The sequence below is a fragment of the Amblyraja radiata genome, chromosome 19 (genome assembly GCF_010909765.2).
Source record: "Amblyraja radiata isolate CabotCenter1 chromosome 19, sAmbRad1.1.pri, whole genome shotgun sequence".
Lineage (NCBI taxonomy): Eukaryota > Metazoa > Chordata > Chondrichthyes > Rajiformes > Rajidae > Amblyraja > Amblyraja radiata.
The window spans coordinates 2,110,634-2,136,940 of record NC_045974.1 but is presented as its reverse complement, the minus strand read 5'-3'; the positions used below and the strand labels follow the sequence as shown (position 1 = coordinate 2,136,940).

General features: G+C 45.9%; 1 protein-coding gene across 3 annotated transcripts; it reads right to left on the bottom strand.

Annotated features, from left to right (window-relative positions):
• Positions 1–1,798: 1,798 nt before the first annotated feature.
• ada2 (adenosine deaminase 2) lies at positions 1,799–26,307 on the bottom strand. 3 transcript variants are annotated; one of them, XM_033037448.1, is made up of 10 exons: positions 25,759–26,307; positions 25,290–25,642; positions 21,920–22,142; positions 14,662–14,872; positions 10,819–10,946; positions 10,426–10,516; positions 8,089–8,197; positions 6,806–6,963; positions 3,135–3,337; positions 1,815–2,037 (listed from the first exon to the last, which is right to left on the bottom strand). In XM_033037448.1, the coding sequence occupies exons 2-10, from the start codon at positions 25,609–25,611 to the stop codon at positions 1,926–1,928; spliced, it is 1,557 nt and encodes a 518-aa protein (XP_032893339.1). In that variant the 5' UTR covers positions 25,612–25,642; positions 25,759–26,307; the 3' UTR covers positions 1,815–1,925. The 3 variants fall into 3 exon arrangements, with proteins under 3 accessions (XP_032893340.1, XP_032893339.1, XP_032893338.1); XM_033037447.1 differs by lacking the exon at positions 25,759–26,307 and having other exon boundaries at positions 25,290–25,737; XM_033037449.1 differs by lacking the exons at positions 3,135–3,337; positions 25,759–26,307 and having other exon boundaries at positions 1,799–2,037; positions 25,290–25,737.

The following is a 26,307-nucleotide window of genomic DNA, read 5'->3' as shown; positions in this document are numbered from 1 at the left end:
CAGAAGGGCCTGTTTCTATGCTGTATCTCTAAACCAGGGATCGGCCACCTTGTTCTACATAAGGGCCGGGACGCATGTCTGTGAGCGGATGTTGGGCCACATCTACCATGTGTACACATGGATCCCAACCCCATCCCGCCCCGGATGCAGCATCAAATCACGTGTTCACATGGACCCCGCCACCCGGAACACTGGCCCCCTAGTTACGGGTGTTCACCAACATGGCGTCCCTAGTTACGGGCGCTCACCAACATGACTTCCATAGTTACGGGCGCTCACCAACATGACGTCCCTAGTTACGGGCGCTCACCAAAATGGCGTCCCTAGTTACGGGCACTCACCAACATGGCGTCCATAGTTACGGGCACTCACCAACATGGCGCCCCTAGTTACGGGCGCTCACCAACATGGCGCCCCTAGTTACGGGCGCTCACCAACATGGCGCACCTACGGACCATTGCCTTGGCTCTGCCCTGAAGGCGGTGGATCAAATACTCGCACTCACTTGTCCCTGGCCTATTGACAACCCCGATCCCAACAGTGAAGCCCAGACACAGAAGGTGCGCGGCCGTGCCGGCGGCTTTGCGCAGGATGCGGTTGTGTTGCGACCCTTCTTCAGACTGATCTCCTCAGACTATAGCACTCAAGCTCTTGAATAGGAATGCCTGACTGAATGCTAACATTGCGGCCGCCAGCCTCCTTGCATCACCGCGCCTGGGCGCCACGGCCTCAGGAGGCACCGGAGATGACGGATGTCTGCGGGCCGGATGATTACGGAGATAATAAATACACCTGCGGGCCAGATGATTTCAGGTTACGGGCCATAGGTTGCCGACCCCTGGTCTAAACTAAACTATTTGTTGTATATTTGTCTGTCGGTGCACCTAATGCACCTGTAAAGCTGGCAGCAAATAAGACCGTCGTTATTCACATATCCTGAGGATATGATTATTCACATAACGGGTGCATTTGACAAACAAACACTAGTGAATCTTATGGACACAGCAAGAGGTTTTCCTGATATCAATGTACACACCAAAGCAACCCTTGCCCTGCACCTTCTGCACATCCCTTGGCACCTCTGCCCAACTCCTGGCACAACTTGGAATCAAATGTTTCAGTTGTTTCTGTTCTTGTTTAAAATATTAACTTGTCAGTGTATTGCCAAGTGGGACAGTCAGTAATTCTTGTTCCGATCATTTCAGAGCTTGTATTTTAAACATGTCCATATGCTGGGATACACACAAAATGCTGGTGAAACTCAGCAGGACCGGCAGCATCTCTGGACAGAAGGACTGGGTGGCGTTTGGGGTTGAGACCCTTCTTCAGACTTAAAGGTAGACAAAAATGCTGGAGAAACTCTGCGGGTGAAGCAGCATCTATGGAGCAAAGGAATAGGTGACATTTCTGGTTGAGACCCTTCTTCAGACTTAAGATCAGTCTGAAGAAGAGTCTTGACCCAAAACATCATCCATTCCTTCTCTCTAGAGATGCTGCCTGTCCCGCTGAGTTACTCCAGCAATTTGTGATCTATCTTCGGTTTCAACCAGGATCTGCAGTTCCTTCCTACACAGTGCTTTGTGGAATGGAAGATTAGAGTGTGTAAAGTACAAGAGGAAGAGGAAATAACTGAAAAGTGATAAAGTGATAAATGTGATGTAGTGAGCAGCACGTGGAAATATTTGTGTCCCCCAGAAAGCACCGTTGTACCAGAAAGACTTTCTAAAGAAGTTCCTAAAAGCAATAACTTAATGACTACAAGCTAGTGTCGTAAATGTCACAGGAAGCCACAATGGTGTACAAGAGGGCAAAGAGATTGCTGGAATCGCCCCTTTTAATATTAATTAAAAACAGTCACAATCTTCCTGAGATCAGAATATTTCACAAAAAAACACAGAGGTCAAGGGGCCAGTAACTTGATCTTCTCACAGCTCGTCCCACATGGACATGTTGAGAACTTTGTCCAAAAACTCATCCCACTTTCTCAGCCAGAGCTTGATGCTCTCCTCCTTCATCTCCACAGACATAGCACTGTACCTAGGAAAAAGCAAGCAGTCAGTTAGTGGTCTGTACTTCAACAAAGTCAATGGTAGTCAAAACTAAACAAAGTCTTTCTGTAACATCTTAGAAGGGGAAGTTGAACTGGTGGGACAACGTCATCTATTAGTCTTGTTGCCCAACTAGTGCAGCCTCGAGTCCTGGAAAAATCCTCGTAAATATTGTCTGCACTCTTTCCAGCTAAATTACATCTTCCCTATAGCAGGGTGACCAAAACTGAACACAATACTCCAAATGCGTGCTCACCAAAGTCTTGGACAACTGCAACACAACATCCCAACTTCTATACTCGTGACTCTGAAGAAGGTTTCCGACCAGAAAATATCGCCTATCCATGTCCTCTAGAGATGCTGCCTGACCCGCTGAGTCACTCCAGCATTTTGTGTTCTATGCAGCATTCCAACATTTGCTTTTCCTCGTGTCTCCTTCCTATAGTCAATATCTTCACCGCTGACGGCAATGTACCAAAGGCTTTGTTTACCACCCAATCCACCAAGTGACATGAATTATACTTTATTAACACAGAAGCTGTCACGGTGGCGCAGCGCTAGAGTTGCCGCCTTACAGCAAATGCAGCGCCGGAGACCCGGGTTTGATCCTGACTACGGGCGCTGTCTGTACTGAGTTTGTACGTTGTCCCCGTGACCTGCGTGGGTTTCCTCCGAGATCTTCGGTTTCCTCCCACACTCCAAAGACGCACAGGTTTGATGGTTAATTGGCTTGGTATAAATGTAAAAATTGTCCCTAGTGGGTGTAGGATAGTGTTAATGTGCGGTGATCGCTGGTCGGCACGGACCCGGTGGGCCGAATGGCCTGTCTCCGCGCTGTATCTCTAAACTAAACTAAATTAAAGCTGTAAGCTACATTCACTCTATGAAGTCACAGCCTACGGATAGTTTGAGGCACTGGGATGTGTGAGTGATGTGCACACATTGGCAACAACAGACTGGGGTCAAGACGTCATGGTGTTTAGCTTGGGCCAAGGATGAGCATTAGAAAGGAGTCTATAGCACACAAACTATTTCTGATAACTGACCAAAGCGAGTTCCTTTAAAAAGAAAGTAAAGCTTATTCACTTGATGGAGCTCAGAGCCAACTGCTTCAGTGTAGTCAGTTCCGCCTTCAAGCCTCCTATTCCCATAAAAGCCTCGTAGAAGTCGTACGATAAACCACGAGCGCCAAACATCGCTGGATCATCGGCACTGATGACCATGGGGTGACCGTCTGCCATCAGGCCTGCTGCTGGGTGGTTGCGGAGGTCAGTCACCAGCATCAGCACCTACAATGAAGGAACCAGGAGAAAGGCACATCAGCGCTGCACTGAATGAAACACTCGTCTAGGCATGGGCTGTGGGCAATCAGATTTACTGTTAATAGTCCACAAGCATTTTATCTTGGGAGGATCACCATCTACTTTAGCTAATACCACAGTTCAGATTATACACAATCAGTAATTACTGATTGTGTATAAAGATCTATAATGTAAATGTACTGTAAAGAATCTGAGGCCAGGCACAAATTCATTTTAGCAGTAATAGTCACACAGCACAGAAACAAGGCCCTTCGGCCCAACCAGTCCATGTTATCCAAGATGCCGTATTTAAGCTCTCATGTCCGCATTTGGCCCATATCTCTCGAAACCTTTCCTGTCCACGTGTCTTTCCCATCCAAGTGTCTTTTAAACGTTGTTTTCTGCAGTAGACGACTCTAGCCAGCTTCCCCAGAACCAGGAGCCAGTTCTGTGTACACAAATGGCTGAAGTGCCATCAATACACATAAAGACTGCTTCACCTTTCTTTGTTTTGCTGCATCTTAGCCCTGCCTAAGCTGCGATGATCTAATCATCATTGGTGGGGAAGTGAAACTCTATTCCCCGCTGGTTCCACCCCAGTGACACATCAGGCAGAACCATTACCCACTGTATGTACCATTGTGGGTGCTGCCTTTTATAATGGAATAGAACTTGATGTAACTCAGTTTCATTTACACACTGCACACACAGATCAACTAAATGTAATTAATGGATAGCATTTTTACAGCTGGTTAGAAACGACCGTACTCTTCCCCCATTTTGAAGCATATTCATATCAAAACATTTAACCCGTCACATGCTCTATCTGCTCATGACCTGCTGGGTATTTTGTTCTGCAATGAGATTTGCCCCTGATCATTGCACCAACTTTGCAGAGCGAATGACCATTCATCAGTCTGAAGAAGGGTCTTGACCCGAAACGTCGCCCATTCCTTCTCTCCAGAGATGCTGCCGAGTTACTCCAGTATTTTGTGCCCACCATGACCATGGCAAAAGCAGGTTAAAAGTTTTAAACAAAGGTAGTAAATGTCGGGCCAAAGTCATGAACTTTGTTGATGCATTTAATGTTATATCTCTTCCCTTAGTCTAGAATCTTTCTATTAAGGCTAATTCTTTAATGTTAAAACAAGACATAAAGTGGTTGGACTAGCTCAGCGGGTCAGGCAGCAAGAAGTGACCCAACCCGAAACGTCACCTACGCATGTTCTCCAGAGATGCTGCCTGACCGGCTGAATTACTCCAGCACTCTGTGCCTTGTGATTGTTGATATCGGATATTGGAGGCTGCAGCGAATCGTCCGATCAGCTGAGAAGGTTATTGTCTGCAACCTTCCCTCCATTGATGAACTGTACACTGCAAGGGCCAGGAAGCGAGCGGGCAAGATCATCTCTGACCCCTCTCACCCCGGACACAAACTCGTTGAATCACTTCCCTCTGGAAGGCGACTCCGGACTGTCAAAGCTGCCACAGCCAGACATAAAAACAGTTTTTATCCACGAGTAGTTGCTCTACTCAACAGCCAAAAATCTGTAGCCTCCCTTTCATCTGGTATTTTGTTGGTTCACATGCTTGATCAATGGTGTTTTATCATGAATGTTTTATTATTATTAATGTTTAGTGTTTTCTGAGTCATTCGTAACTGTCACTGTATGTCATGTTGTTACTTGTGGGCGGAGCACCAAGGCAAATTCTTTGTATGTGAATACTTGGCCAATAAACCTACTTACTTACTTATGTAAACCAGCACCTGCAGTTACTTGTGTTTCCATTTCATGTTCAACTCCCTTTGCTACTGAATGCAAATTATGTGTGTTTCCATTTCTCTTTGCTTCCTCTATTTCCCTGCACGCCATTATTCTCCTATGGTTAAAAAGCTCCATATTCGCTAACTCTCGGCTAACTATGTGTCACTCTTTGTTGGTTCAGTTTCAGGATCCACTTTTAATTCTTTCTTCCTCATTCAGTTTCCAACATGCTTTTAAAAACCGTTAAAAAACCTTCAAACCACATCAGCACCATTTTGTACTGCTAAACACCACCCCAAAATCACATAAACATGTCCATGTCAAAAAAACGCTCACTGGATGAACTACAAGTTCTACCGTTTATTTGGGTGAAAATCGTACCATGCAGATCATTTGTGTCGAGAAAAATGGTTGCTGTTGCAAAACGGATTCAATTGTCAGATACGATTTTTTCACTTTAGGCGCCAAAATTATTAGACCTGTCATTGCTGGGGATTCTTCTTATAATGCAGTCCCTCAAGAGCAAGGAAAATATGTAGGAAGGAACTACAGGTGCTGGTCTAAACCGAACATAGACACAAAAAGCTAGAGTAACTCAGCTTCTTGTAAGTAGTTCTAGTATCTTATCCAGAGATGTTAAGTTCTTGTATTTTATCCAGAGATGCTGCCTGTCCTGCTGAGTTACTCCAGCTTTGTGTGTCTACCCTCAGGAGCAAGATTGACTTGCTTCCACTCCAGTTCTGAGGAGTGGAAGATGCCAGTGCATGCATTCATCTTCAATGCAAAGTGGCCATTGAGGGACTGACCACCTGTTTTAGGAAGGAGGTCACAGTGAAGGTATGCAGAGAAGATTTATGAGGATGTTGTCAGGACTCGAGGGCCCGAGCTATTGGGAGAGGTTGGGTGGGCTAGGAGCTTTGTTCCTTGGAGCTCAGAGGCTGGGGGTTGATCTTGTAGAGGTGTATAAAATCATGAGGGCAATAGAGAGGATGAAGTCACAAATGCATAAAGTCTTTCACCCAGAGTAGGGGAGTGAAGAACAGGAAGATACAAGCTCACAGTAAGAGTGAAAAGATTTAATACCAACCTGAGGGGAAGCTCATGCCTCAACCGAGCTGGAAATAAAACAAGGGAAAGCAAAAAGTGATCTTTAAAAGCAACACCGTAAGAATACTAGGTACCAGTGTGTACTCACCAGAGAAGAATTAAAATTATATATCAATACATTTGCTTTTAAAAATTATTAGACTTAAGGGATCTTAAAAATAACGGAGTCTGGGGATATGGGGAGAAGGCAGGAACGGGGTACTGATTGGGGATGATCAGCCATGATCACATTGGATGGCAGTGCTGGCTCGAAGGGCCGAATGGCCTACTCCTGCACCTATTGTCTATTGTCTTTTCAAAAGATAGCAGGGATGGCGTTGTAGAAAATTGACTTTAGGAGGTAGCTCTGAATGAGTCACTTTAACAGAATCAAATACCAGAATGGTAAATAACTGGCAGCCAATATCATACTGCCTCTTCAACACCAGCAACACAAGACTCATTTCTACCATTGAGAATAGACACAAAGAGCTGGAGTAACTCAGCGGAACAGGCAGCATCTCTGGAGAGAAGGAATGGGTGGCGTTTCGGGTGGAGACCCTTCTCGACCTTGCGTTCACTTTGATCCATGCAACTTGCGTACCTGGTTTGATATTGGGCAGACCTCCAAGGGCACATTGAACTCTCTGGAAATCCGTCTTGCAGTCGGGTGCTTGTTTATGCTGTAGCCGTGGCCTATTCGACTTGTGTTCAGCAGCAAGGCATCCAAGACATTTTCATCTACACTTGTACCTTCAAAGTCTGTCGGGGAAAGAATTCAAGACTTTGCACACAACAAGCTCGGTGCTTCATCATTTACATATACAGAGGTCACAGGATGGCACAATGTACCATCATTCCTCTTTGCTTTAGACTTGGGATACAGCATAGAAACAGGCCCTTCGGCCCAACGGGTCCACGCTGACCACCCATTACCGGTTCACACTAGTTCTACGGTATCCTACTTTCTCACCACTCCCTACTCACTGGGTGGCAATTTACAGAGGGGCAATTAATCTCCAAAGCCACACAGAGGGTTGTAAACCTGTGGAATTCTCTGCCTCAGAAGGCAGTGGCTGGTTCTCTGGATGCTTTCAAGAGAGAGTTAGATAGGGCTCTTAAAGATAGCGGAGTCAGGGGATATGGGGAGAAGGCAGGAACGGGGTACTGATTGTGGATGATCAGCCATGATCATATTGAATGGCGGTGCTGGCTCGAGGGGCCGAATGGCCTACTCCTGCACCTTTTGTCTTTGGGATGTGGGAGGAATCCAGAACACCCGGGCACAGTGAAAATGTGCATATTCCAAACAGACAGCACCCGAGGTCAGCATCGAAGCCGGGTCTCTGGTGCTATGAGGCAATGTCTCTACAAGCTGCACCACTGAAGGCCAAACCTCATTCAAATCTACCGATGAAGTGGATGAAGTTTTTGTTAGTTGCTAGTAAAAACACTTACAGAAGAGCCATGTTTAAGAAAACTGCAGATGCTGGGAAAATCGAAGGTAGACAAAAATGCTGGTGAAACTCAGCGAGTGAGGCAGCATCTATGGAGCAAAGGAATAGGTGACGTTTCGGGTCGAGCTTCTTCGAAGGAATAGGTGACGTCACCTATTCTTTCGCTCCATAGATGCTGCCTACGCGCTGAGTTTCACCAGCATTTATGTCTACAGAAGAGCCATCCTCATCGGCACGCAGTGAACAGCCATTCAGAAAGCAGTCTTCTTGCATTCGGTGGTAGACTGGGCTGTCGGTGGGTGGTTTGAGATGGTGCCGACCTGCCACTACCCTTTGCAGGGCTCGGCTTTGTTCCCAATACATTGTCTGAAGCAAAGAATTTAACAGTGCCTTGCCACATGTGACAATAACATATTCCATTCCATCTTACCAGTCTCCCCAGCGTGAAAGAAGAAAGGCAGGCTGACCCCTGCTTCTGTTGGAATTAACAGCTCGTTCTTGAAATACCACAGTGGGTGGCCAGCGTCTTCTTGGCCAACCTGGAAGAGGTTCAAACAAAGTGTGTAACAAACACGATGTTATATACTTTTCAAAATACCCAACAACATTTCAAGCAGCACCAAGAGTAGTTAATGATCTTCAATGCATCATGGGAGACTAAAATGCTGGAGAAACTCAGCTGGTGAGGCAGCATCTGTGGAGCGAAGGAAATAGGCGACGTTTCGGGTTGAGACACTTCTTCAGATTGATCAGTCTGAAGAAGGGTCTCGACCAGAATCGTCACCTATTTCCTTCGCTCCATAGATGCTGCTGCACCCGCTGAGTTTCTCCAACATTTTTGTCTACCTCCGATTTTCCAGCATCTGCAGTTTCTTCTTAAACATTCAAGGCATCATGAGTGACCAAGGAAGAAAGTGTCCAAAGATGTAATTATTGACAATACTCCTATCCAGAGTGCAAACCTCATTCAAGTGTCATTGCTATCATATGGGAGCAATCCAACCATCGCTGTGGCCCAACTTCAAAATCAATCAAGATATTGGAGGAATGACGACGGTAGACAAAAGTGCTGGAGAAACTCAGCAGGTGCAGCAGCATCTATGGAGCGAAGGAAATAGGCAACGTTTCGGGCCGAAACCCTGAAGGAAATAGGCAACACTTCGGGCCGAAACCCTTGGTGGTCCGCCCTGTAATCAACGCCACAAGAAAGAAAGAAGACTATGTTGAAGACTAACTACGACTAGCTTCGGGACAATTGGATACCGAATAGTGGAAAGTGAAGACGACCTCCATACAACTATGATGAAGACTATCTCTGACTACCTTCGACTACCCTTGATTACCTACTACTAACATGCCGACCTACTACGACTAAACCTATGAGTAAAATAATATAGATTTTTTCCATGGCGACTTTTTTACTCGCTGGCATTTTCCGGCACGTTGAAAAATACGCCGCGACCTAGCTGAGGCCTCGAGTAAGCGGGGACTACTCTCGAGCACGAAGGAGAGTTCCAAAGACCTCATGGGACCTCGTGTCGACCATGCTGCGAGTATGTCGAGAGCAAACTCTTCTAATCTCGCCAATTAGGTCGCCGCTGTGGGACAGCCCCTTTAAACTATTCAACTAACCTCCTTCACATGGAATGAAAGGTCTTCAATCTGAAACCTTAATTCTGTGCCTCTTCCTATAGAAACTTGCTGCCTGACCTGTTGAGTGTGTCCAGCGTTTTGTTTATATTTTACCTGCAGTTTTTTGACATCTTCATTCACATGGAACAAGCTGCGTGACAGCACATGAAGAATTAAGCTGCCAAAATTAATAAAATGGGATTTTACAAGTGCTGCCAACTTTGAGAGAAGGGGGAAATTGACAATCCAAGTTGGATCCAATCAAATTCAAAACTGAGAATTAATAAGCTGTGTTAATTGCTGGTCGTACCTCATGACATATCTGATTTAAAATGCATAAAGTTAAGGATTCATTATAATGTATGTGAGAGGATTATGATGCAGGAGGATGCAAGGGATTGTATTATGCTTCATTAAGTTTGATTTGCAACATTGATTTGCATTTCCCGACATCTGGAAGAGATAACAAGTGTCGGCAATATATAAGTGGGGCAGTTGCCGAGGGCGGGAGGCAGCTTCATCCTGATTAATGAACAGAGCAGAAAGGTCCATCAATTAGCATTAAAAGTTATCAAGGCACAATTTAGATAAACAAATCAAACCTACCTGCCAGTCTCAATTGTTTAAGAAGGAACTGCAGATGCTGGAAAATAAAAATCGAAGGTAGATAAAAATGCTGGAGAAACTCAGCGGGTGAGGCAGCATCTATGGAGCGAAGGAATAGGTGATGTTTCAGATGCTGCCTCACCCGCTGAGTTTCTCCAGCTATTTTATCTACCTGCCAGTCTCAATTTATTGATTGCTGCCTTAATTGCCACCAAACTTCAAAACAACAGAGTGAACAGATCTTTTACAGTTTTTCTCTTACTTTACATTTCGTTTTGCTTTCTCTGTGTTCAAAGTGGGTGAAGGGCCTTTCACTGCAGATATATATATATATACAAACTCACCAGTATTGGTCGCAATCTATTTCACTTTGACATGACTTCACGCTGCCCTGCAACAATATTGAATTGTATCTACTTGCTTCTCATGAGCGAGCGAGCTATCTGACTGGTTATACAGCAAACACCCTGGTTACAGTTCCTTCTGGCTCCTTGTTTAGATGGGAATAACGAACATAATAAGAACATACCATGTCAAACCCCACTACGGTCTCTGGGAATTTTGTGTGCAATTTCATGGCCTCGTACACTGCAGTTTTCATTTCAGAATTGTTTATTTTCCTAAAAAGAAACACAGAAGAGATGTCACTGACAAAAGGCAGAGGACAAAAGTAGCCTGTCGTGGGAAAAATGAACAATCAGAATTGGGGCCAGCATCAGAACTATCTTCTGGAGTCATCACCCTTTGATATAGTTCTAACGGCACATACTATTTGCCGCACGATATGCCAATTAATCCGATCATTTCCAATCCCTCCCTTCCCAAGATTTGGGTCAGGGCTCAGTGGAGAAGCAATGGAGTAGATCAGAATTGCCACTTGAACCAGTGCGATATTGTACTATATTGTGCCATCAAATCCTACCTCGGTACTGAAAATATGACTTTGGCTCCCATAAAGTCAGGATTATCACGTCGGAATTGTGTGGTAACCTCCTGGTAGGCCAGAATGGACCATTCCTTGTCATGCAGAGTCCCATTGAGTTCATACACCTACAACATATAACAAGTGCCAGTTAATGATTTGTTACATTCACAATCCAATTACCTTGTAATGTAGACACAAAATGCTGGAGTAACTCAGCGGGTGAGCCAGCATCTCTGGAGAGAAGGAGTGGGCGACGTTTCGGGTTGAGACCCTTCTTCAGACTGATGTCAGGGGAGGGGGCGGGACAAGATAGAATGTAGTCGGAGACAGTAAGACTAGTGGGAGAACTGGGAAGGGGATGGAGAGAGAAAGCAAGGGCTATCTGAAGGGCAACTCAGCGGGTCAGGCAGCATCTGTGGAGAACATGGATAGGTGACGTTTCACAGAGTGCTGGAGTAACTCAGTGGGTCAGGCAGCATCTGTGGAGAACATGGATAGGTGACGTTTCACAGAGTGCTGGAGTAACTCAGCGGATCAGGCAGCATCTATGGAGCTAAGGAAATAGGCAACGTTTTGGGCTGAAACCCGTAAGGGTTTCGGCCCGAAACGTTGCCTATTTCCAGAAGGATTTCGGCCCGAAACTTTGCCTATTTCCTTAGCTCCATAGATGCTGCTGCACCATAACTCAGCGGGTCAGGCAGCATCTGTGGAGAACATGGATAGGTGACGTTTCACAGAGTGCTGGAGTAACTCAGCGGGTCAGGCAGCATCTGTGGAGATCATGGGTAGGTGACGTTTCGAGTCAGGACCCAGTTCCTTGTGTCTGCAAAGACATATGAAACTATTTTTGCAACAAGAGGTTTGGTTCATTCACCCATCCATGGCATCGAGCAAGCTCTCAGTCAAGGGTTTCCCAAAGTTATAATATTCTGCACTCGTGCATACCAGACATTAAATAACTGGAACATAACACATCAATGAATCTGACACCTGCCATCATTTGTGAAATGTGGATAACTCATCTGATACCTTTTTCATGTCTGAATTACAACATCTTAATTAGCCCTGAAACCCAACGATGTAACACCCAGGAGGAGCTATTAGAACTGAAACTAATTTGTACGGTTTCTTTTGAGTTGCTATCAGTGTGTGACAGATCAATAATCCAGCACAATAGCTAGACAAGGGCTATAGTGATACACTAGGTGCTGGCAAAGTGGCCATTGCCCACAGGCTCGGATGCAAAATGTGTACATTATGATAGTCTTCCCCAACGCCAGCACAAATAAATGCACTTAAACCACTAAGCAAGAATCAGGTCCAAGTTAGATTGGTGTGAAATTAAGAATGCTCTATAAAATCTTACAGCATTGAAACAAGCCCTTCGGCCCAACTTGCCCACACCAGCCAACATGTCCCAGCTACACTAGTCCCACCTACCTGCGTTTGGCCCATCTCCCTCAACCTGTTCCAAATGTCGAAGGAGACCATGTTGAAATGCTTCTTAAACTTTGCGATATTCCCAGCCTCAACTACCTTTTCCAGCAGCTCCTTCCATACACCTCTCACCCACACCCACCACCCTTTGCGTGAAAAAGCTACCCCTCAGATTCTTATTAAATCTTCTCCCTCCTCTCACCTTAAACCTATGTCCTCTGGTTCTCGATTCCCCTACTCTGGGCAAGAGACTTGTGCATCTACTCGATCTATTCCTCTGGTGATTTTATGCACATCTACAAGATCACCCCTCATCATCCTATTAATGATATAGCACAATGAATGAATGAATGAATGAATGAATGAATGAATGAATGAATGAATGAACATTGACCTGCTGCAACAGATTATAAGGGAGGCGATCAAGTGAAATTATAGTTTTTAAAAATGTGGAATCAGAGGAACGATGGAGCAATTCTGAGGTGGATGAATGATGGAATTTGAGGTGGGCTGATCCACAGACAACGAGAGGTCCCGCCATAAAGGTGTGGAATCACTGCAAGGGCAGAGGGGTGGGTCAGGACCAATTGGACCAGTATCTGAAAGGAAGGAATTAAGGTCCACTGTAATAAGGGGCAATACATTGGTGAAGGTAATGGACAATTGTCTAGTAAAGGAACACAAAATGCTGGAGTAACTCAACGGGTCAGGCAACATCTCTGGAGACCATGGACAGGTGAAGTTTTAGGTGGGCACCCTACTTCACAATTGCCCAGTAAGGATCAATTCAATGTAGCATTCGAAAGCTGAACTTTAAACAAGTGGGTGTATATGAGGTGATTGGTAGATGCTGTACTGCAGTATCATGTTTGATAAATGTCCCCCGAGATGGAAGCGAGATTAGACGGTGGTAAAGGTGGGATATAGGGACGTTATTGCAGATATACTAATACATGGTCTTGGTGACACAATGGATTGTGGAGCAAACACGAAACTGCTGGAGGTACTCAGCATCTGTGGTGGGGAAAGGAGCTGTCAATGTTTCAGATCGAGACCCTGCTTCAGGAGAGAATGGAGGAGGACTATAGCCAGCACCATGGGATATGAGGAACTGCAGATGCTAGTTTATAAAAAAAATACACAAAGTGCTAAAGTAACTCAACAGTTCAGGCAGCATCTCTGGAGAACGTGGGTAGGTTCTCCACAGATGCTGCCTGACCCGCTGAATTACTCCAGCACTTTGCATCTTTTCTTTGATGGACATTGTGTTGGGCACAGACATTGCGGACTGAAAGGCCTGTTCCTGTGCTGCACACTTCCATATTCATGGAACAGCATCCCTCTTCCCATCAGAACTGCCCCCTCCATCGACTCCTTTAAGTCGAGACTTAAAACTCAACTTTACTCCCAAGCCTTTCTTGACGTCCTCTGAGGGAGGGCTATATGTATGTATGTATGTATTTATGTATGTACTTAATCCATGAACCACTGTTGTATAACGTTAGTACCTCCACCAATGTAAAGGCCAATGAGAGTTGGTTTTTAAATGTGCTATAGAAATAAAAGTGACTTGACTTGATAGAGGAGCATTAAAGGGCAAGGGTCAGACAGAAGCCGGTAGGCAATTGGTGTGTCTGGAAGGGGTGGAGGGTGATGGGCAGATGGAGTCTGGGGGGTGATTGGGAGGGGTGGGGTTGGGTGACAGAAACTGGTGGGTGATAGGTGGAAACAGACGAGGAACGAGAAAGATGGGGCCAGGTGTGACACTGTCCACCTGCTTATGACCGATGCTGAAAGGCCTCAAACATGCGAGGATGCCCGCTCCCATTCTTAGTGACATGAAATGCCCCAAATATGCTTACTGTGTAGGTAGGAACTGCAGATGCTGGTTTACACCGAAGATAGTCACAAAATACTGGAGTTACTCAGAGGGTTAGGCAGCATCTATGAAGAGAAGGAATGGGTGACATTTTGGGTCGTCACTTAGTCCGAAGAATGGTCTCGACCCGAAACGTCACCCGAAATATTCTCCAGAAATGCTGCCTGTCCCGCTGAGTTACTCCAGAAATAGTTACTGCCCTTTTTCAATTACACGCAAGTTAAGAAAACAGCTTTGAACGTTATTACATCTCTAGCCCCAGTTCTTGGAAATGGCACATTTAAAATTTATGGGATAACACAAAAGAATTATAAATCAGACTATAACATATTATTAATGCAAGTGCATGATCTAGCTATAAAATAACTTTTTGGAGCTTCTGCAATGAACAATCTAGGGACCGACTTTCTGGAGAGTCCATTTGCAGCAGCCAAGATCATTGTGACAAGGCAGAGATTCAAAGGAGTCCATAAAATGTGATCTGCAATACTGCAAAACATGGTAATGAAGCATTTGATACATACCGGGAGCAGCAAGGCACGAAACTCTATGTAGAGTACATTGTCACGAAGGAACTCCCTCAAAGCCTCATAAAAGTAGGTCTTAAACACTGGGGCGTAGGAAATGAGATCGGAAGCAGCTTTAAATGAGTCTTCAAATCTTCCCCAAATCACATTTTGCGACGGGTATGCTTCCTCTGGGTTTTCAGTTACCAGTGTCAGGTTTCTGTACAGACTGCAGGAGAAAATAGTCATATTCATCAAATAAGAATCTTGTTTCCATCTTTACACGTACATTGTTCCTAACTCTTCATGCTGTTGTTTAATTTCCATGGAGTACATAGAACAATACAGTGCGTGAACAGGCCCTTCGGCCCACAATGTCTGTGCCAAACATGATGCCAAGACCAACTCTTACCTTCCGGTGCATAATCCATATCCTTTGGATCACATGCACCCATTTAAAATTAGAATTACTTGTTTAAACTCCTAACACCGAGGAAATCGGTAGTGTTTCAATGAGTCAGGATCTTACAATTGCTCAGGAAAGGACTGCAGATGCTGGTTTAAATCGAAGATAGACACAAAAAAGCTGGAGTAACTCAGCGGGGCAGACAGCATCTCTGGAGAGAAGGAATGGGTGATGTTTCGGATCAAAACCCTTCTTCAGATGCCCCATCTACAGTAGTCCCATTTGCTGCATTTTGCTCATATCCCTCTAAACCGTTCCTATCCAGGCGCCGATCCAAATATCTTTTAAATGTCATTATTGTACCTGCCTCTTTTGCATTATTTTGGTTGCCTAGTCATAGATAATAGAGTGATATAGTATGGAAATAAGCCCTTCAGCCCAACTTGCCTACACCGACCAACACGTCCCAGCTACACTAGTCCCACTTGCCTGCGTTTGGCCCATATCCCTCCAAACCTGTCCTATCCATGTACGCATCTAACTGTTTCTTAAACATTGGGACAGTCCCAGCCTCAACTACCTCCTCTGGCAGCTTGTTCCATACACCCACCACCCTTTGTGTGAAGAAGTTACCCCGCAGATTCCTATTAAATCTTTCCCCCTTCACCGCTTGAACTTATATCGTCTGGACTAGTATTGAATAATTTATATACATTGTGATCGTTATATTTTTATTTCTGCATTTACGGGTCTGTTAAACTGCAGCAAGTAAGAATGTCATTGTTCGCTGCCGGTACATGACAATGAAAGACTGTTGACTCTTGATGCGTCTTTGAGACCAATTACACTGCGCAGATGGGCCAACTCAAGAGTATCTTCAATTGGACTTTACCTTCCACTAAACATTATTCCCTTTATCCTGCATCTGTACACTGTGGATGCTCAATTGTAATCAATTGTAAAAGTCTTTCCGCTGACTGGACGGCACGCAACACAAAAGATTTTCACTGTACCGTGGTACACATGACAATAAACTGAACAGCTAGAGTGTGTAGTGTAAGTTAGAGCTCCATTTGGGACATATACACTCTCTGCTTTTACTGGTTTAAGCCCTCGGGGCGAGCATTTCCAATGATGTAGGTTTATTCTATTTTCTTTGATTCGTCAAACCTTGATATTCTGTTCAAAGTGGCCATAGCAGACGCATACAACAGGGGTTGTCCCTCCATGGGAGACTGGCTCTACCTAACATCATTACAATACTAGCCCACTTCAAAGAGATCATTCCCTGCCTGACGTTAAAATGCAGGTAACGTCTACAGCTGCTCATCTCCCTTTGATTGTTCCCAGGTAGAAAGAACATTAAAGTGAAGCTTTTTTTCCTATTTTGATTTAAATACATACACAAATGCCTTGCCTAGCATAATGTTCTCTTAACTTTGAAAATGTACTCCTTTGATTCCCCCCCAATCATCACCTCAAAGCAGCACATGGTAACATTTGATTAAAATCCAATTGAACTTTGGTCAAATATAGAAGTCCTTTTCCCCATTCTCCGCCAGCTTGCATTTTACTCCTGCTCTCCTGAAGGCAACAACATACAACGAGATAACGTTCTACAGAGGACAGACATTACTTTATACTTTGGCCAATCCCCACTCTATGCTGCTATCCACCAACGACAGGTAAGAGAACTTAGACTTTAGAGATACACTGTGGAAACAGGCCCTTCGGCCCACCGAGTCCGGCCCATACACTAGCACACTAGGGATAATTTACAGTAACCTGTACGTCTTCAGAGTGTGGGAGATAACCAGACCATTCGGTGAAAACCCACGCAGTCACAGGGAGAACATACAAACTCTGTACAGACAGCACCCATAGTCAGGATCAAACCCGGGTCTCTGGCTCTGTAAGGCTGCGCCACCGTGCCACACATTGGGTGGTAACCATTGGGATGCCTGTTGCCTACTTTTCTTCTTTGGGAAGTGTGAGCAATTGCTCTCTTTTGTCCCAGCTGAGAGTAAGCCTCTCAGTGGCACTAGGAACTGTTCCTCTGAGCCGTGAAGATTCATCCCATCATACATTCATCCATTAAAAGCTTCAGATTATAAATTTATAATAGATAGAAACTTCTAAAAATTCCACCTCAAAGTGCTTTTTGCTCTAATGTGAACTATTCTTTTGCATTAGCAGTATGGAAATCAATTCTCTACATTAATATGACATTTTAATCTCAGTGCATTTGCCCCATGAATAATTAAATATTTCACGGTTAATAATCACAACTAAATCAAATTCACTTTTACTATAACTTTGTGGTATTTTGGTTCTTAAATAGAAATCACCTGGAAACAATATGTAACCTTTTTAAACCAGTAAGCATGAGGAGAACTAATAATAATAATAATACATTTTATTTGTATAGCGCTTTTCAAGGACTCAAAGTCGCTTTACATGGTGAGTCAAGAACAAAACAGAATAAAGCAGTAAGACAGAGATGCAAAGGGGAGGGGGACATGGGACTAAGGGTATGCAGAGGTGAAGAGATGGGTCTTGAGGCGGGACTGGAAGATGGTGAGGGATCAATTGTGGGAGGGAGTTCCAGAGCCTGGGAGCTGCCCTGGAGAAGGCTCTATCTCCAAAAGTGCAGAGGTTGGATTTCAGAATGGAGAGGAGACCGGCTGAAATGGATCTGAGGGACCGTGTGGGTTGGTAGGGGGAGAGGAGGTCAGTGAGATAAGGGGGGGCCAAGTGGTTGAGGGCTTTGTAGGTGAGGACCAGGATTTTGTAGATGATCCGGTGGGAAATGGGAAGCCAGTGAAGTTCTTTGAGGACTGGGGTGATGTGGTGCCAGGATTTGGTGTGGGTAATGAGTCGGGCGGCTGCATTCTGGACCAGTTGGAGTCGGTTGATGTTGCTGGAATTGATGCCAAGGAGAAGAGAGTTACAGTAGTCCAGTCGGGAGGAGATGAAGGCAGGATGAGTCTTTCAGCAGCGGGGGGTGTGAGAGAGGGTCTGATTTTGGCAATGTTGCGGAGGTGAAAAAAACGATGTTTTGTCAACATGGCGGATGTGACGCTCAAGGGAGAGGGTTGAGTCAAAGATCACGTCAAGGTTGCGGGCCTGAGGAGATGGGGAGACAGTGGTGCCGTCAATAGTGAGAGTGGGGTTGTTAATTTTGGTAAGTGTTGATTTGGAGCCAATGAGGAGAAATTCGGTTTTGTTACTGTTTAATTTAAGGAAGTTGAGTTGCATTCAAGATTTGATGGCTGACAGGTAGGAGTTGATATGGGAGAGAGGGGGGTGGTGGGGGGACTTGGTGCTGAGATAGATCTGGGTGTCATCAGCATAGCAATGGAAGTCCAGTTTGAAGTGACGGAGTATATGACCAAGGGGGAGGATGTAGATGATGAAGAGGAGGGGACCGAGAACAGAGCCTTGGGGAACGCCTTGAGTGACAGTGGCTGTAGCAGAGGTGTGGTTATGGAGAGAGATGAAGTGGGATCGGTTGGAAAGGTAGGAACGGAGCCAGCTGAGTGCAGAACCTTCAATGCCAAGGTCTTTGAGTCTGGTGAGCAGGATGTTATGGTTCACTGTATCGAAGGCTGCGCTCAGGTCGAGGAGGATGAGGATGTTGAGGGAACCAGTGTCAGCAGAGGTGAGGAGGTCATTGAGGACTTTGAGGAGAGCAGTTTCTGTGCTATGGAGGGGGCGAAATCCAGATTGGAGGGGTTCAAGTAGGTTATACGCAAGGAGGTGGGAATGAAGTTGTGACGCGACGATACGCTCCAGGGTTTTTGAAAGAAAGGGGAGGTTTGAGATTGGGCGGTAGTTAATGAGAGAGGAGGGATCAAGACCAGGTTTCTTTAAGATTGGTGTGACAGCAGCAGTTTTGAAAGCGGAGGGGACAATTCCTTGGGACAATGAGGAGTTGAAGAGATTAGTGAGGTAGGGGCAGAGAACGGGGAGGCAGGACTTCAGCAGGGGAGTGGGGAGAGGGTCAAGGGAGCATGTAGTGGGTTTGGAAGAGCTAATGAGTTTGGAGATTTCAGTAGGGGTGACGGGGTCAAACTGGGAGAGGAAGCAGTGTGGAGGAGGGGTAAGGAGGTCAGTGGAGATGTTGAAAGGAGGGGCCTTGGTAGGTGGTGGAGTAGATGCTGGGGAGTCGGGTACAGGGGATAAAGATTGATAGATGGTGCTGATTTTATCAGCGAAAAAGTGGAGGAATGAGTTGCTGAGATCCGGAGTAGAGGTAGGGAGAGTGTTGGCTCGAGGCTTGAGGAGGTTGCCCACTGTGGAGAAGAGGGTTCTGTGGTTTAGGCAGGGGTCGGTGAATATGGAGGAGAGGTAGGCAGATTTTGCAGCAATGAGAGCATCTTTGTAGGCAGTGAGGTGGAGTTTGTAAGCATCATGGTGGACTGTGAGAGATGATTTATTTGTGAGTCGTTCAAGTCGGCGACCAGTCTGTTTCAGCTTACGAAGTGCAGGTGTGTACCAGGGTGAAGATGTGTTGAAAGTTACGGTTCTTGTTTTGAGGGGGGCCAGAGTGTTGAGGGAGGTAGACAAGGTGGAGTTGAGATGGTTTGTGAGATCATCAGGAGAGATGGGGGTTGAGTCCAGGGGGAGAGTGGTGGAGAACAGGTCAGAGAGATGGTGGGGATCGATGGATTTTAGATTACGGAAGGTGATTTCTCGGAGGAAGCGGGGGCGAGGTGTCGGAGAAGGGATGGTGAACCGTATAAGCTTATGATCAGAGAGGTGGAAGAGGCATGGATGGAGGTCGAGTACCGGTTGATTTGTGGAGCAGACCAGGTCAAGGATGTGACCTTTGTCATGGGTGGGAAAGGTGACGTGCTGAGTGAGAGAGAAGTTGTCCAGTAAAAAGGCGAATTCAGATGCGAGCTTGCAGGTGGGGGAGTCCATATGAATATTTAAGTCACCAAGTAGCAGCAGACGTGGGGAGAGAGATGAGGCAAGTGTGAGGAGTTCAGTGAAGTCAGATAGGAAGGAGGGGTTTGGTTTAGATGGCCGGTAAATGAGGATGACTGTCATGAAGGAAAGGGCTTTGAAGGCGAGGAATTCAAATGAGGCTACTGGGGGGAGGGCGAGTTCAGTGATCGGAAAGTTCTGGTTGAAAATAACAGCGAGGCCATCTCCATGGCGGGAGGGCGGGGTTTGGAGATGTAATTAAATCCAGGTGGGGATGCTTGATTGAGGGAGAAGAAGACATTGGGTTGTTGCCAGGTCTCAGTGAGCAGAAGGAAGTCCAGAGTGTTGTCAAGGATTAGTTCATGGAGGGCAAGGGCTTTGTTGTTGAACGACCGGGTGTTGAGGAGGGGCAAAGTTGGCATTGTGAGAGGGTGGAGGGATGGGGGCAGGCTGGAGAGATCTGAGGTTGTAGAACTGGTGGGACGTCTACAGTCCTGCTTGCAAAAGGATTTGATGAAACATGCAATGAAATTGCAGGTACAGGCTTTAGTTGTTCAACAAGCTGACTGCTGTTGCAGAGTAGCTGTTCCTGAACCTAGTGCTGTGTGGCCTCTGGCTTCTGTACCTTGCACCCGATGGTAGCAGTGAGAAGAGGGGATGGCGGATGTTGGGGATCCTTCATGGTAGATGCCATCTTCTTGAGGCGGCCTCATCATGTGGATGCTTTTTGATGGTGGGGATGACTGTGCCATGATGGACCTGACCGAGTCCACCACTCTCTGCAGCCACTTGTGCGTTGTACCAAGCCGTGACCCAATCAGTACACTTGTAGAAACAGTGCACTTGTAGAAACATCGAAAATTGGTGCAGGAGGAGGCCATTCGGCCCTTCGAGCCAGCACTGCCATTCATTGCGATCATGGCTGATCGTCCCCAATCAATAACGTGTGCCTGCCTTCTCCACATATCCCTTGATTCCACTAGCCCCTGGAGCTCTATCTAACTCTTTCTTAAATCCACCCAGTGATTTGGCCTCCACTGCCCTCTGTGGCAGGGAATTCCACAAGTTCACAACTCTCTGGGTGAAAAAGTTTTTTCTCACCTCGGTCTTAAATGGCCTCCCCTTTATTCTAAGACTGTGGCCCCTGGTTCTGGACTCTCCCAACATTGGGAACATTTTTCCTGCATCTAGCTTGTCCAGTCCTTTTATAATTTTATATGTTTCTACAAGATCCCCCCCTCATCCTTCTAAACTCGAGTGAATACAAGCCTAGTCTTTTCAATCTTTCCTCATATGACAGTTATACGACTTATGTAAAAGTTTGTTAGAGCATTCGGAGACATGCAGAGTCTCTTTTAACTCCCAAGAAGGTAGAGGTGCTAGTGTGTTGTCTACGTGTTTACATCAAGTGGGGGGCTCAGGACAAGTCTTGTGAGATGTTGCCGCCCAGGAATTTGAAGCCACTAACTTTCTGCACTGCTGAAAAGCTGGCAGAAGAACGCAGACACAAGGAACTGCACATGCTGATTTACAAAAAAGACACAAAGTGCCGGAGTAACTCAGCGGTTCAGGCAGCATCTCAGGAGAGCATGGATGGGCGACATTTTGGGTCAGAACCCTTTTTCGGATTCCAGAACTGTGTGCCTTCTTTCTCCAGAGATGCTGCCTGACCCGCTGAGTTACCCCAGCATCTTGGGTCTTCTTTTGTGGAGACCACACCGTCCATTGAATCTTTCAGTCTGTGGAAGGGTCCCACCCCGAAATCTTCTCTGTCCTTTCCCTCTCCAGATGCTGCCTGACCTGCTGAGATCCTCTAGCACTTTGTGTTTTACTCCGCTTCTGGGCATCCGCAGTTCCTTGTGCCAACATTCCTCTGGACCCTGGAGAGAATTGTTAAAATAATTCATCAGCTTCAATTCAGAATTGATCATCATGTACCTGTTATCAAATTCAGTGATGTTTTCAAGTTGCCGTCGATACTTCTCGAGCAAGGCCCATTGCGAGCAATTGGCCGTTTTTTTGTGTGGGCTTCGGAGAGAGAAATGAAATCTGGTCCCTCCAGCAGCCCTGAAGCAAATGTAGCAATTGGGCAGGTATGTTGCATTCTTCACCAGCCACTCCGCATTCAGCAAGGCGTAGTCGTGCAGGTGTAACGCCGCACCTGGAAAATAAACCCAAACACACCTCAAATCATCCGGTTTGTAACTTACCGACGATAGACACAATGTTTAAGAAGGAACTGCAGGCGCTGGAACAATCGAAGATAGACAAAACTGCTGGAGAAACTCAGCAGGTGAGGCAGCATCTATGGAGCGAAGGAATGGGTGACGTTTCGGGTCGAGACCCTTCTTCAGACTGATGAGGGAATGGGGGGGGCGGGAAGAAGAAAGGAAGAGGCGGAGACATTGGGCTGTGGGAGAGCTGGGAAGGGGAGGGGAAGGAGGGAGAAAGCAAGGACTACCTGAAATTGGAGAAGTCAATGTTCATACCGCTGGGGTATAAACTACCCAAGCCAAATATGAGGTGCTGCTCCTCCAATTTATGGTGAGACTCACTCTGGCCACATGGAGGAGGCCCAGGACAGAAAGGTCGGATTGGGAATGGGAGAGGGAGTGCTGAGCCACCAGACACAAAGATAGACACAAAGTGCTGGAGTAACTCAGCATGTCAGGCAGCATCTCCGGAGAAAAGGAACAGGTGACGTTTCATGTCAGAACCGTTCTTCAGACAACAATGCAGAAGAGGGGTTCCAACCCGAAACGTTACCTGTGCTTTTTCTCCAGAGATGCTGCCTGACCTACTGAATACTTTGTATTTATCTTCGGTATAGACCAGCACCTGCAGTTCCTTCCTACATGTTTGTAGGTTAACAGGCCTCCGTCAATGTGCAGGGAATGGATGCAAATGTGGGATAACATAGAACTAGTGTGACCGGGTGATCAATGGCCGGCGTGGACTCGGTGGGCTGAAGGGCCTGTTCTGGGCGTGCACATTTCCGAAGATCTTTCCTGGTCCCAGCACACTGATGCAATTATAAAGAAAGCACATCAGTGCCTCTACTTCCTGAGTAGACTGCGGAGAGTCCGTATGTCAAGGAGGAGTCTCTCGAACATCTACAGGTGCACAGTAGAGAGCATGCTGACCGGTTGCATCATGGCTTGGTTCGGCAACTTGAGCGTCCAGGAGCGGAAAAGGCTGCAAAAAGTAGTAAACACTGCCCAGGCCATCACCGGCTCTGACCTCCCTTCCATCGAGGGGATCTATCACAGTAGCTGCCTCAAAAAGGCTGGCAGTATCGTCAAGGACCCACACCATCCTGGCCACACACTCATCTCCCCACTACCTTCAGTTAGAAGGTACAGGAGCCTGAAATCTGCAACATCCAGGTTCAGGAACAGCTTCTTCCCCACAGCCATCAGACTATTAAACACAACTTCAAACAAACTCTGAACTATAACAGCCTATTGCACTTTATCTGTTTATTTATGTGTATATTGAACTGAACTGTTCTGTATTTTTGCTTACAATATTCTGTTGTGCTGCAGCAAGCAAGAATTTCCTTGTCCTATCTGGGACACATGACAATAAACTCTCAGATTCAGATTCAGATTCAACTTTAATTGTCATTGTCAGTGTACAGTACAGAGACAACGAAATGCAGTTAGCATCTCCCTGGAAGAGCGACATAGAATATGATTTCAATAAATAAATCTCTTGACTTGACTTTCCCTGCTGTCTCTTTCAATCAATCAAAACCAAACTCACGGGCCGACATTCTAATACCTCACATGAAGGGATGATGGAAGTAAATTATCCCATTTCCTTGCCATCACTACACGACTTCCTCAGGTAGTTGGATTATACTTTACAAAATACTCAACATCAGCTTTTTTTTTTTTTAAGTGACTATCTAATTTGGTTTGTGATAGAACTTTCAGACCCTGCATCAAGAACTGTGAAGGATTTCCATTGAAGTATCTTTGTCGGGCTCCTTATTTCTCTTAACTTAGCAATCCGTTTCCTGATTATTTTACATTTGTTAACCTTTCATACCAGTTATTGGATGAGTTTCATCAAAGCCATTGTGAAGAATATCTGCTCACACTTTTAGTTCCTGTTCTTTTGTTATTTTAAGGTGTTTAAACTGGGTTGAAATCAGGCTATTCTAATTCTAGTATTTTAACGTTAAGTATTTTGTAACCACACAGACAGTAACTCTGATAGTCTCATGAAATCAGAACATAGAATTCTCCCAGGTACACAAAATTGCTGGGGAAACTCAGCGGGTGCAGCCCAATTTTGTTAGCCCTTGCTGTCTCCTCCCCTTCCTCAGCCCTCGGGCTCCTCCTCCTCCTTCCTTCTCCCCGCCACCCCCTATCAGTCTGAAGAAGGGTTTCGGCCCGAAACGTTGCCTATTTCCTTCGCTCCATAGATGCTGCTGCACCTGAGTTTCTCCAGCATTTTTGTGTACCTTCGATTTTCCAGCATCTGCAGTTCCTTCTTGAACAATGGGCTGAAATATGCTTGTGCCCCAAATATGATTGTGTGACGTGTTACCACCATATTTTTCAATCTGTAGAAAACTAAGGATTTCGTTTACCCTTTTCTTAAATATTTGACATATTCAACATACTATTCATATTGATAGCTTTAGCTGGCAACTAGTTCCAGATTTTCAAATCAAATGAGACTATCAGAGTTACTGTCTGTGTGGTTACAAAATACTTAACGTTAAAATACTAGAATTATGTTACTTTCAACACACACACCCAGTGTGGTCATGTGACCGATTGTTAACTGCAACATCAGACCAACAATATCCTGCAGGTTTAAGTTTATTATTATCACGTGTATCGAGAGAAGCTGGACAAACTCGGCGGGTGAGGCAGCATCTATGGAGCGAAGGAAATAGGCAACGTTTCGGGACGAAACGTTGCCTATTTCCTTCGCTCCATAGATGCTGCCTCACCCACTGAGTTTCTCCAGCAATTTTTGTCCACCATCTCAGAGGGTCACATGCCTGCGATCTACTTAGACCAATGTTATAAAACAGCTCACTTTGGATAGTAATGTACAAGAGCGCTGTGTTTCATTCTCCTATATTTGCAAAACATAATACTGACAGTTTAGATAAAGAATTCACCCTGCAATAAACTTTCATTCAAAGTCTCTCCATCACGCTCATAACCAGAAAGTGGTCGTACAATCTTGATCTAAGATGTTTAGGTGATTGTAATAACGCCGGCACGTCGCACAGACAAACAGCGTACAAGTTCTCCATTTATAAAGCAGACAGCCACCGTCTTACCTTTCGGCATATTCCTTAAGATGTCAAAAACTCTGCTCTGCTCAATCAGTTGCTTGGCTCTGAAAAAGTGCATGGCTGGTGGGAATTTACCAGTTTCCATTCCCTCGGCAACTTCCTCTCGTTTTATTTTCATGAGTATATCGTTAACTCTGATATCTTTCTCCGTCGACAGCAGATTGCCGCCCGTGAACTCGAACTGTTCCACTCTCATCAGTTTATCTCGGTCGTGCAGAGTCGGGATAGATCGACACACAGCCAGTAAACACAGCCACATGGGAAATACAGCTCTCGTTACCCACGGCCCAGTCATTCTCTCAAACATTGCCGTGAGCGGCAATCAATGTCAGTCGAAACTGCTCAGAAAATCAGCCCGATTAGACTGTGAGAAACACCAGGAAATATCAACAACTTCCGTTCCTGCGAGCAGCTTCCTTTTCTTGCGCCGATGGAATATCCGCTATAAGATCTTTGGATGGAATATTTACCTTTGGGAACTCACCAACTGTGACTAGTAAACTGCTTCTGCCTCCAAATGTCCTTACTTTTCCAGTTTACACCTGCAACTTTTGGAGGTTGTTGTTTTGTAACAAGTTTAAAACAAGGAGGGGAGGGGAGGGGAGGGGAGCAAAAGCCCCCCCTCCCCCGGAGAGTGAGTGTCTGGCGGTGCAGGACTGGCGAGGTTGAGGGGGGGTGATGGTGGTAGTGTCTCTTGCACTGGGACTGACTCCAGAGGCAGCACCGGAGCAGCCGCTGGCAAAAAGTTGCAATCTTGAAGCAAACTGCAACGTGAAGTGAAACACTTTCGGCGCCAGCAGAGGCGGAAAGGAGGGAGGGAGAGGGGGGGAGAGAGGGGGGGAAGAGTAAGCAGAGTCACTGATGTCCAAGGCTGACCTGGCTGGTGGAGCAGCCCGTCACCGAGTCCAGGATCTTTGACTGAGTGGCGGCGCGGCGGGACCAGGCGAGACGAGACGAGCACGACTTGTCGCCGGCCCCCAACAATAACTCCTGGCTCAGCCCA

Bases quoted from the DNA above. Each gene is read 5' to 3' on its own strand.
- ada2 (XM_033037448.1), bottom strand. From the start codon at position 25,611: ATGTTTGAGAGAATGACTGGGCCGTGGGTAACGAGAGCTGTATTTCCC. The intron at 8,198-10,425 runs GTATGTTCTTAT...AACCTCTTCCAG, and splicing joins CCGTAGTGGGGTTTGACATG to GTTGGCCAAGAAGACGCTGG. The intron at 2,038-3,134 runs GTGAATAAGCTT...GCTTTTTCCTAG, and splicing joins TTGGCTCTGAGCTCCATCAA to GTACAGTGCTATGTCTGTGG.